Source organism: Trematomus bernacchii, unplaced genomic scaffold, assembly GCF_902827165.1.
Source record: "Trematomus bernacchii unplaced genomic scaffold, fTreBer1.1, whole genome shotgun sequence".
NCBI classification, from domain to species: Eukaryota; Metazoa; Chordata; class Actinopteri; order Perciformes; family Nototheniidae; genus Trematomus; species Trematomus bernacchii.
In genome coordinates this window covers 2920086-2932410 of record NW_022987767.1, presented here as the reverse complement: position 1 = coordinate 2932410, position 12325 = coordinate 2920086, and the positions used below count along the sequence as shown (strand labels likewise).

The 12325-nt window shown below is 39.3% G+C and overlaps 1 protein-coding gene across 1 annotated transcript in view; it reads left to right on the top strand.

Moving 5' to 3' along the window:
- The window catches only part of LOC117496677 (SH3 and multiple ankyrin repeat domains protein 2-like), a 178610-nt gene that overhangs the window by 137419 nt on the left and 28866 nt on the right, over positions 1-12325 (top strand). Inside the window, 1 exon segment of the mRNA XM_034148397.1 lies at positions 11435-11570. Within this exon segment, the coding sequence (XP_034004288.1) occupies positions 11435-11570 (136 nt within the window).

The window sequence follows — 12325 nt, the reverse complement described above, 5'->3', positions numbered from 1 at the left end:
GCCCTCTCTGCGATTCACAGAGGGCCCGCTATAGTAACTGAACGAGAGAGTAATGTCAAATGACAGTACAATTGACCAATCATATCTTCCCTCTAAATGGGTGGGTTTTATTATCGCGGACTTTATGACAAGTTCTGCCCGCTGTGAAACTTTTCTTGTTTCCATAGCAACAACAACTTCCTGTCAACAGCGTGAACTCGCCTTCAAAATAAAAGCATGCCAAATTACACTTAAGACATACAACTGCAACGAAAGTAACAAACACAATGCAATATCATTTTCAATGTCAAAGAACACAAATTGGGTTCACAGGTGTTGTTTTGTGTGGTAGAGGGTCGCTGTCATTGATGCGTTTTGCACCCTGGGCCGTTGTTTTGATATTCCGCTGAAGTATACGCTGTGACGTAATAACTCTTTTTTTTTCTTTTTTTCGAGGGAATTGGTGGGGGTCAGAGGGCCTAGGTATAAAGCTCACGGCTCGCCACTGCTGCTGAAAGATGATTTTGGGATGTAATAAGATGCAGAGTTAGATCAGTACACAAAGCATCTTCATTAGCTCTGCGATCTGTGAAGGCTTTATTGATTCAGTTTTGATATCCTGTTGGGACAGAGTGAAGTCACCACTTTGATCATTTTTTAAGACGTTTTTCCCAGTGGCGATGTTTGACTGGAGATCACTTGAAAGTCAGGCGGCTGAATGTGACCTTTACCTTTTAATACAACAGGATTAAGTAGCAACTCAATGAGAATACTCTCGTTTTCCGGTCATCCTAATACCTGCCATAGAATAATAATCCCAAATTGGGAATGCTTGTTTTACATCAGTAGCAGGTTAGTAGCATTTCAATATCAGAATCATATAGTCGATAAAGCATCAATAGAAATACTTCATATATCAGGAATAAATTGGATTACACTATACTGTATGGCCCATTCCCTTGGGACTTGGCCTGGGAACAAGAAGGTCGTCGGTTCAAGTCCCTGTCCGACCAAACAGACCGTGTATGGAACAAAAAAAAGATGATATTATCAACAGTTAAGATTACTTCTATGTTTTTGTTCGCCATTGTTTTTCAAGTAGCTGGTGGAGATGCTCATGATTATCAATGATGGATTTGTTCAGTGTGCTTCGGAGGTGTTGAGTAACTAAGTACATTTACTTGAAGTACTGTATTTAAGTACACTTTTGAAGCACTTAATTGAGTATTTACAAAAACTAGCTGCGCCTTTACCAGCTTTGATAACACTGTGACGCATCAATCATTATTTGTCTATTCTGAAATGGACCAATCTGCACAATGACTACTTTTACTTTTGGTACTTTAACTATATTTTGATGCTGATACTTTTGTACTTTTACTTGAGGAACATTTTGAATGCAGAACTTTTACTGTAACAGAGTATTCGTACACTCTGGTACTTCTACTTTTACTCAAGTACAAGATCTCAGTACTTCTACTTTTACTCAAGAACAAGATCTGAGTACTTCAAGTTGTACTCATGTACCATTTTTGAATGCAGGACTTTTACTTGTAACAGAGTATTCCTTCTACTTTTACTTAAAGGAGACCTATCATGCAAAATGCACTTTTGTACGTCTTTTCTACATGAATATGTGTCCCCGGTGTTCCAGGGAACTCACCAAGTGTCAGAAAACACAACCCTCTCTATTTTCCTCCATACCCAAATCTCTAAAAAAGGGCTGCAACGGATCTGATAAAAACTGATCCAGATTTGAACACTGTCCTGACGTCAGGACGGTGGCGCTACGGCTATTGGGCCAACTCCACCAATCAGGAGGAGACAGCCACGGCCATTGCCGTTCGAAAGCGCTGGAGACGCTGTAGTACATATGCCAGGCCAGTAGGTGGTGCTGTTCTCACTGAATCTGCCCAGAGCTAGAAATTGTCAAATTGAGCAAAATGAGGCATGGCTAAAATGCATGATCTGTTTGGTATTTTGAAAAAAAAAAAGTATAAATATGCCTTATATAGGTATGGTCCTACACTATATTATTCAAATATAGCATGATAGGTCCACTTTAAGTACATAATATGAGTACTTCTTCCACCTCTCTTCTCCACCACAACTCCTAAAGTGTAGCATTTTGCAGCCAATAACAGAGCCAGTTTATTAATGACAGTAAAGAGCACTGACCTCAAAGACTAGAAGATGCGTTCCAACGTCTTGCTGAAGGATCTCCTCTTCCTCTGCTCTTCCTCTCCTCTTCCTCTCCTCTTCCTCTCCTCTTTCTTATAGCTTTAGTTTTGGTCCGTTGTCTTTATACGCTCATACCTGTAATCCTGCACCACGTCAACATCTTATTGTGTACAGAGAAGTTTGCCTGCAGCTATTACACTTCCTGTTTTCAGAGTTTCAAAGGAACCCACCTGAGGCGGTAAAGTCTAGGTAAATATAATACAATATAATGCTGTGGGACGACGTAGGCTTAGAATCTCATGGAGCAAAGATAATAAAGAATACATTGTTCAGAGCTTCCCCTCGGCCCAGCGCAGCTTAGACAGATGGCCCGAGTGTGTGTGTGTCGTGTGTGTGTGGTGTGTGTGTGGTGTGTGTGTGGTGTGTGTTGTGTGTGTGTGTGTGTGTGTGTGTGTGTGTGTGTGTGTGTGTGTGTGTGTGTGTGTGTGTGTGTGTGTGTGTGTGTGTGTGTGTGTGTGTGTGTGTGTGTGCACAGTAGACAGTACATGTGTTATTAGTGTGCTTTCTGCTACCAGAGGCCTGTACTACGAAGCTGGTTCAACTTAACCTGGATATGTTTGAGTTAGCCGGTTGGCCTAAGCCAAAACATACGCGCTCTGGCTAAACTGTACTACGACGCTGGATATCAAGTGGATCGCTCCAGCCAGCCGTGTCCTATCTAGTTAGGTGCGCGTTCACATGAAAGGGGTGGTATTTGGAGCATTCGACCAATCTCAAACACGGACAAGCGTACTGATAGCGCAGCGTCATACTTCCTGAATGAAAAGTGAACTTTAATATTAGTCAAATATGAAGAAGTTAAACTTTAAACATCCATGACTTAAACACTTTTATCCAGGATAAAAGCCACATAGCTGCACCTGCAAGGTGAATACAGCTGGTAAAAGAAAAAGCGTTTGAATGCGTACATTAACAGGTTTATGATATCACTGCCCCGTCTAAGACACGAGTGGATCTGACTTTAATTACATTTGACTCGAGTGTTTCGTCAACTTAATGTGTTGCTTAAAATAATACTTCTGCATACAGTATGTGACACTGTGAGTGTTGCACGGCCAGATACGGCTCAAGAAGCTGACTCAGATAAGGAAATATATGATACATTATGATGTGATATGATATGAATGATAATGGGACACATCGACGTCTGCACTCACAGTGCCGCGGACTGTACTTAATGTTACTCTGATCCGGTTACTTATGTCGTGGCAGATATTTAAGTAAGCTTTCTTAACGCTAATGTTATAATAGTCAGATTGCTCTGAAGATGGGAGGGGATATTCTATTAATTTTCACGTTCACACAGTCAGTTGATTTTGGCCGGCCGTCTTTCCTGCAACGGCAGTTTTTCTGTATTTCCTTTCTCCTCCTGTCATATGAATTGATCGCTTTAAACTCCGCACACGGAGCTCTGATTGGTCAGCAGGCGGTGCTTTCACTGAGTTGATCTCTTAGCCTGCCACCTAACCTGCTCCGGAGCAGGTTTGCCGCTCAGCATAAGTTACCATGGAAATCTAGCCTGCTAAAAAGAGAACCAGCGTCGTAGGACCGGAAAGCCCGAGATTTCCCTGAATTTAGCCGGCTAAGCGAAAATCCAGCTTCGTAGTACAGGCCTCAGATGTGTGAATGTGAACGATAACATTACTCCTCATTGTACAGATTATTACCCAGAATGCAACTGCAGTGTTGTTTGAGAGCTGCAGACTGAAGTAGTGACAAATAATAGTTTCTGTGCGGTTTATATTTATATCTGTAATCTGACTTTATCCCCTCGCAATTGTCTACTTTATCTGCAAACATAAAATTACATATAATCACTTTTTTGACAGATTTGAACTGATTGAACCTTCCAAAATCATCGCAAATATAACTTTCATAATCCCTTTTTTAGCACCACTTGCTCTAGGGAAGCTAACACTCACACACACTCACACACTGTTGGCCATCGGGAGCAACGACAGTGTTTATTCTTGCATAAAAAAGTAGTTGTGCTCCTATGTCTAAGTGGACAACAGATGCAGCAGGCAAGAAAACGTCACATGTTTTTATTTATTTTTCAACATTTTTATTATTATTTTGTTTTGTTTTTACTTATTATTTTATAAAGAAAAAAAAGCCATGCTTCTAATTATTCTGGAACTCATTAAATGTTGTTTCATTTTTGCTTTGCACATGCAATTAATCCAAACAAAAATAATCAATTATTATCAATTTCTGAAAAGTTGGAAACACATAATGTCCGTCAGTGGGTGTTTCCATGTCTACTTCAATGTTAATATATCCTCTTATCTTACATATAGGTTGCTGTTTGTGTTTTCCTTATTTAATGTGATATGTCCCATCAGTGTCAGCTTCCTGTTGGTTAAATATTGATTATTGATTTTTGGTAAACAGCTGCTTCAGATGTGTGAGGAATGAAGGCTGCTCCATCATCATGAGCTCCTCTCAGCTGTTTACTCACTCCCCACAACACAATCAATACTCCTCACGCTGTGCAGCTGTGCGCACACACACACACCCACACCCACACACACACACACACACACACACACACACACACACACACACACACACACACACACACACACACACACACACAGAAAGCACATGATGCTGGGGCTTAAAATAACAGAGTGGGAGCGTCGCCTCCTATAAATAATTTATTTATAGGTACTGTACGGTGCTCAGAGACCTGCTTTTTATATTTAAAAAGAAACACAACACACACACATACACACAAAACAAGGAAAACATTTTAAGATGGCCGCACAGGGAGAGGAAGAAGGGGGAAGGAGTCCATTGATAAAAAAATATATATATATCAAATTAAATCCCCATGAAATGATGAATGGTATGATCCACCACACACACACACACACACACACACACACACACACACACACACACACACTGATTACATCCTCAGCAGTGGTATCACACAGCAACTGTTGCTAAGCAACGGGAACATGTTTCCTCGGTGTGTACACAGTGATAATGCAGCTTTTACCAGAAAAGCTTAGCACAGTGTGTGTGTGTGTGTGTGTGTGTGTGTGTGTGTGTGTGTGTGTGTGTGTGTGTGTGTGTGTGTGTGTGTGTGTGTGTGTGTGTGTGTGTGTGTGTGTGTGTTAGCAAACTGTGTATAAAGCCATGTGTTGTTAATAATATTTGTGTGCGATTCTGAAGATGGAATATTTGTATTTGATGCTTATTGTAGTTCTCAGAAGAGTGCCTCTCTAATCCCACTGCCACTTTGAGATAGTGAACATGTGTCCTTGTACATTTAGATAAGACTACATTTACTTTATTGATCCTAAATTGGGAAATGGTGTTGCTGCTGCAGCGTGTTCAAAAGGCATTGCACATGTAACGGTCCAAATCAGTTCCATTATTAGAAAGACTGCAAATTATGCAAATACAAAAACACAAATGTACCAAAACACATGCGGATAAAACCAACATACGCAGCATTTAGGAAACTTTCACCAACTTGAGGACCAATAGTGGGCCGTAGTGCAGATATTCCTCTGTTTGGATGTGTGCTAGTTGGACAGAGTTTACATAATGAATTATCCATTGGTTTCCTCTGTGCTGCAGCAGAGGAGGCGTGTCTCTTTCCTGCGCTGCCATTGGCTCTCTCCTCCACGGTGCAATACATTTCATTTTGCTAACACTTTTATCCAAGGCTATATGTTACAATAATAGCATTCAACTATCAAGAAGCAAACTATAAAAGCAAGAATCCTGCAGGTACATTAGTTTTAAATGAGCCAAACCATTGTCATTGCTTGTTTTTTTATATATTTTATATATTTTTCTTTATTTATTCTTTTGTTTATTTATTATTTTGTTTATTTAATTATTTAATTTTAAATTGTGATAAATGATTTTTTTTCTTTAATTGTGTTTGTCCAAGGTGCTGTGGAAACACGTGTTAATCCTCTTAGTTAGTGCAGTGTTTGTATGTGTGTGTGGTGTGTGTGTGTGTGTGTGTGTGTGTGTGTGTGTGTGTGTGTGTGTGTGTGTGTGTGTGTGTGTGTGTGTGTGTGTGTGTGTGTGTGTGTGTGTGTGTGTGTGTGTGTGTGTGTGTGTGTGTGTGTGTGTGTGTGTGTGTGTGTGTGTGTGTGTGTGTGTGTGCGTGTGTGTGTGCGTGTGTAGGTGCTTTCCTTTTTTTATTTCCTGCTTTTTAAACACATGTGCTCTCCAGTACAGGTTAGCTCTGAGTGTTAGCGAGGCTTGCTAATGTTAACAAAGACGAGATTACGTCCAAAACACGTCAGGCATTGTTTCTGATAGCAACTCTCTGTGGGTCCACCATCCGAAATTGCGTCATATCGGCAGCAAATATGTATCCGCTCGTTGTACCCCCGTTTTTAAAAGATTTGGGTACGGAGGAAAAGAGAAAGGGTTTTATTTTCTGACGCTGCGTGAGTTCCCTGACACACCGGGGACACATATTTATGCATAAAAGACATCAAAAAGTGCATTTTGCACGATAGGTCCCCTTTAAGGAACAGGGATGGACATTATTCATTATTTCTCTCTATGTCTGTATTTCTATTACTGAGAGCTGACCCCTCCCTGCTCCGACAGCTGGATTAGCAGCGTGTGATCAGATTATAATTGGTTAATCAGATTACAGCAGAGAGTGGGGATGTCAATCGGAGTAGATTGGATTAATGATGAGATGGATTCAGGGCGTGTTGGCTAAATGTGCCGGATGATGCTTAATGCTGTGGAACTATTGTAATGGTTATTATAACGGTAATGGCTTCTGACTGAAGGGCGGCCTTTGTTTTATGAATTTACCACATTGAAAGACACTTAAAAAAAACAACCACAGATGAGAAATAATACATGAAATATGTAATTATAATTTAAATAATAATAAAACATTTTCTTAATATAAATACTAAAATAAATATATTAAATACAAATATAATTAAAAAAAAAGTATTACATATAAAATACAAATTAAAATGTTAATTTAAAAAGAAAAAGAAGCAAATGAAATAATACATTAAAACTAATAAGAAAATAAAAAATGTCACACAATTTAAAATATATATATTCAATAATAATAATAATAATAATAATATAAACAATAATAAATACAAAAAGAATAAGAAAATTAAATACAATTTAAAATATATATGAAATAATAATAAAAACAAATATTAAAAAAACATGTCATCACCTAAATTACACTGAAAACGGTTTTATAGCTTTCAGAAAGCTGGCTCTTACATAGTGTACTGGAGCCTATTGTGTGTGTGTGTGTGTGTGTGTGTGTGTGTGTGTGTGTGTGTGTGTGTGTGTGTGTGTGTGTGTGTGTGTGTGTGTGGTGTGTGTGTGTGTGTGTGTGTGTGTGTGTGTGTGTGTGTGTGTGTGTGTGTGTGTGTTGTGTGTGTGTGTGTGTGTGTGTGTGTGTGTGTGTGTGTGTGTGTGTGTGTGTGTGTGTGTGTGTGTGTGTGTATTATTGACTAAACTGTAAATGTTCAGCCATAAAGCTGCTTGTTCAAAGCTGTTTTTTATTGTTGTTATTGGACCGTTGTGGCCGTTTATGGCCGTCAGGCCTCATCATGCATTCATTCATAAACCACACACAAACACACACATGTAACTTGTGTGTCACATAAATCACACCAGCATAAATAACTGTGAAAGATAATCAATACCTCTATTCGTCTGCATGTAACTGACCTCTAGTGCATTTATTTGTCTCTGTTACTGACATACAGTTAAACTTAATAGGAATAATTTACGTCTTATTTTTTAAAATCTTTATTCCACATTATTACTGGCTAAACACACATTTGAAAGCCTCTTAAATGCAGCATAAACATCCAGGAAAAATATGTAAAAGCAAAAAAGTGTGAACTGTAATGTCTTTGTGATGACAAGCTGTGTATTTAATAACACATTGTACTGTAAGACTTGGATGTCATAGAGAGTGTTACTAAATGGTTGCCATTGTTAAAATATAGGCCTGTAGCACATTTTATTGATTGATTTTAGCCTTTGCAGACCATTTACATGCACACAAACATATATAACACACTACAGGAAAGACAAAACCCCACAAAAAGCAGAATAGAGCCTTTGTAATATAATTTCTGCAGAAGGAAACATTCATGAGTTCACTTGAGTGTCAGTGTTTGTGTAGCCATCCTTCAAGAGTAGTTACATAAAAGGGTGAAAAGACCGTGAAGGTTACATAAAGCTACTTCTATAGTGTGTGTGTGTGTGTGTGTGTGTGTGTGTGTGTGTGTGTGTGTGTGTGTGTGTGTGTGTGTGTGTGTGTGTGTGTGTGTGTGTGTGTGTGTGTGTGTGTGTGTGTGTGTGTGTGTGTGTGTGAGATGAAGGGAACATGAGGTCACACTCAAACAGCTGTCGGAGCATTTCCCTTTAATTACCAAAATGTGAGCAGTGTTTGTTCAAATTAAACCTTTTTCTCTTTCTCTCTCTCTGTCTTCATCCCTTCCTCGTCTTCCTCATCCTCCTCTCTTCCTCTCTCTCTCTTTCATTTTGCTCGATAGGCCGGCCTCTCTTTTATCCCTCCTCCACTATTTGTCTGGGAGAGAGGAGAGTAGCGGTCATATTAAATTAGACCGGTCGTAATGAGATTAAAAACCTGCCATGTGGGCATGCAGGAGAAAAAGATGAAGTGTGTGTGTGTTTATTTGCACGGCCAAAAACCTGATCATTTTGGGTACCAGACGTTCATAGAGTGGTGCAGGAATGAGTCCTAAATCCCTGAAATGAGTCAATATTTTAGCACTTCCTGTCCCCCTGGTCTGAACTCTGGAAGTCAATGGTTTTCTGTATGTGTTGTTGTTAATCCTGAAATAAGGCATTTGGTTAACACTAGCTGAAGAGATTTTTATCCTGTTCCATAAAATATGTCAGTAAATACCCCACTGGTAAAATGAAAAATTGCGGTTGATAAAAAGTTTCTTAATAAGACGACTAAACGGCATCACGCCCAACATTAGCCACCTTTAGCTTAGCGGTGGTGACGTGAAGTCATGTGACCGTGCTGTAGTTCCTTTATAGCCCAACATTAGCCTCCTTTAGCTTAGCGGTGGTGACGTGAAGTCATGTGACCATGCTGTAGTTCCTTTATAGCCCAACGTTAGCCACCTTTAGCTTAGCGGTGGTGACGTGAAGTCATGTGACCATGCTGTAGTTCCTTTATAGCCCAACATTAGCCTCCTTTAGCTTAGCGGTAATGACGTGAAGTCATGTGACCGTGCTGTAGTTATATTATAGCCCAATATTAGCCGCCTTTAGCTTAGCGGTGGTGACGTGAAGTCATGTGACCGTGCTGTAGTTCCTTTATAGCCCAACATTAGCCACCTTTAGCTTAGCGGTGGTGACGTGAAGTCATGTGACCATGCTGTAGTTCCTTTATAGCTCAACATTAGCCGCCTTTAGCTTAGCGGTGGTGACGTGAAGTCATGTGACCGTGCTGTACGGTTTGTAAAAATCCGTCATCCCTGCACCACTCTAATCTGTATGTATAGTCCACTGTTTCCTTTAATCAGAATTCCTGCAGCACAGTTTGTTTTTGGCCTCACACAATGTGTCCTGATTTTCTTTGAAGACTGAAAGCAGCGCAGCAACATGAATATTGCACTTGTGAAGATTGGCAGGAGAACAGGAAGAAACACTACAACACCTCCACATTTACATATCTGTGGTCAGTTTAAATATTTCAGCCTTCTCCCTGAAGTCTGCTTACTGCTACGAGGATGAATCAAAAGCAAATTCACAACTTTTACCTTCAGGGAGGAAAAATCTTTGCATTACAATCCTACTAAAGTGCAGTCCAAGCATCACTCTGGAACACTACTCTTCTATTGGCTTGCGCTTTTAAAATCACATTTAAAAAGCTGTACGATACTGGGCTCTTTAGGAAGGAGCATATCCATTGATGTGCATAGAAATGTCAAAATAAAAGCATATCTTAAAGATAATGATACTGTATGTACCGATGTTTTTTTTACTTTGCATGGATAACATTGGATTGTTGATATAATTACATTCGGTACATCCACCTTGATAGTTCACAGCACCACTAATTAACCAGGTGTATTAAAGGTAACATGAGAGTGGGTGAGCTGTCAATCAAACAGGGTACACGCCCACAGACACCTGAAGAGGTCCGATCTGACAAAATAAGAGCGCAGTGTGGGACGGCAGCTCACCACAGTCTCAGTTACAGTTAGTACAACGTGTTCAAAACATGGATATTATTAGTTTATCTAGACTTTTCTTCAGATTAAAGCACCATGCATCCCTCCTTCTTCCCTGTGGTTGGTAGACATCGGCTGTCAGTCACTTTGATGAGCGTGACCTGGAAATAGCTTCGATCTTAGCATGAAGCCACCGCAGGTTTACAGTAACAGAGAGATGGAAATCCTTCAGCGTCTGTTTGCTGTTTGTTTCTTGCTGCTTTCCACTTGATTGTTGCTTTAGCCCAAAGACAGTTCATTAACATCAGTAATGGAAGAAGTATTTGGATGCTTTACTTGAGTAAAAGTACCAATATATTGATGTTAAAATACTCCATTGCAAGTATAAGTAGTCATACTGCAGAAGAATGGCCTCCATGTGTGATATATTATTATATATGGCATTTTGTTTGTATATATTGTTTCATAAAGTAGCATTTTACTGTTGTGGGCAAACAATGACTGACTTTTTGTCATTTATTGGGTCATTTTACTGTTTTGTAGGGGAGTAAAAAGTAAAATGTTGACCTGATGTGGAGTAGTGGTATAAAATAGCAATAAATGCAAATACTCAAAGTAGAGACTATTCAAAGAAATGTACAATTGTACTTAAGTAGGGACATTTACAGTGTTATAGCAAAGTGTAGAAAGAGAAAGAGACGTAGAAACCAACAGACACACTGTTAGATAAAAAGGCATTCACATAGTATCTACAAAAAATAGAAATAAAAACATTTACAGGAGTAAACATTCAGGGAAATTAAGTAAGTGTATTATAAAATGTATACATAAATCGCAATAAAATACACTATAAAAAGTGTAACAATGCAGAATGAGGTGTGGTAGCGGCTAGATTACGGTATTAAAATAAAATAAAATAATGTATTTACATAACATACAGATTCTTGTTGGAAATGTGAATATTTCTGGATGTCTTTGAGTATTTTCCCGACACTAATGGCTGCTGTGTTGTGTTGCAGGTGAACCAGGAGAACGTGGTGAAGGTGGGCCACAGACAGGTCGTCAACATGATCCGACACGGGACGAACCGGCTGCTCATCAAGGTGGTGACCGTCAGCCGGAACCTGGACCCCGACGACACGGCACGCAAAAAAGGTACAAAAAAACACTTATTATGCAAAATCCACTTGTTCATGTCTTTTATACATCAACATGTGTCCCCTCTGTGTAAAGAGACTCACTTTTTGTCCTGATCCATTTATATAAAAACCTGTCTGAAAATGAGCTGATCAGATTTTGGCCACTTTGTTCCTAGAGCACCATTGTGTTCTTTTTAACCAAATCTCTCTCAGAGGGGCGTGGGGAGGGGCTCCTTATTTTCATCTAAAGTAACAGACAGAGAATCATCACTTTTGAAACAGGGCTGAAACAGAGGGGATTATGGGGTGTTGCAATGATCTGTTTGGTGTTTCAGCCAATCAGAGACAGGTTCTGTATATATCTGGGACCTATAATATATTGATGAAAAACAGTATAATAGGGGACCTTTAAAGTACTGACTGATGTTCAGTGTGCAGCAGAGGTGGAAGAAGTAATCAGACTTCTTACTTAACTAAAAGCAGCAATGCCAAATTATAAAAATACTCTGTTACAGTTCCCTACATAAAAAATCTTAAGTGAAAGTATACAAAACTATTGGCATTCGGGACATACAGTAGGGGGTCAGAAGATTTCTAAATGGTGTTCGACATATACAATTGTAGACAATGTCAGATTGAGGTCAGAGTAGATAATAACCAAGAATTGAAAAACAACAACACCGTATATCTTTATTTATATGACATTTTAAATATACTGATCATTGCATGCATGTGTTTTTTAAGCTTAGTACAATGCATTTTTTTATTGTG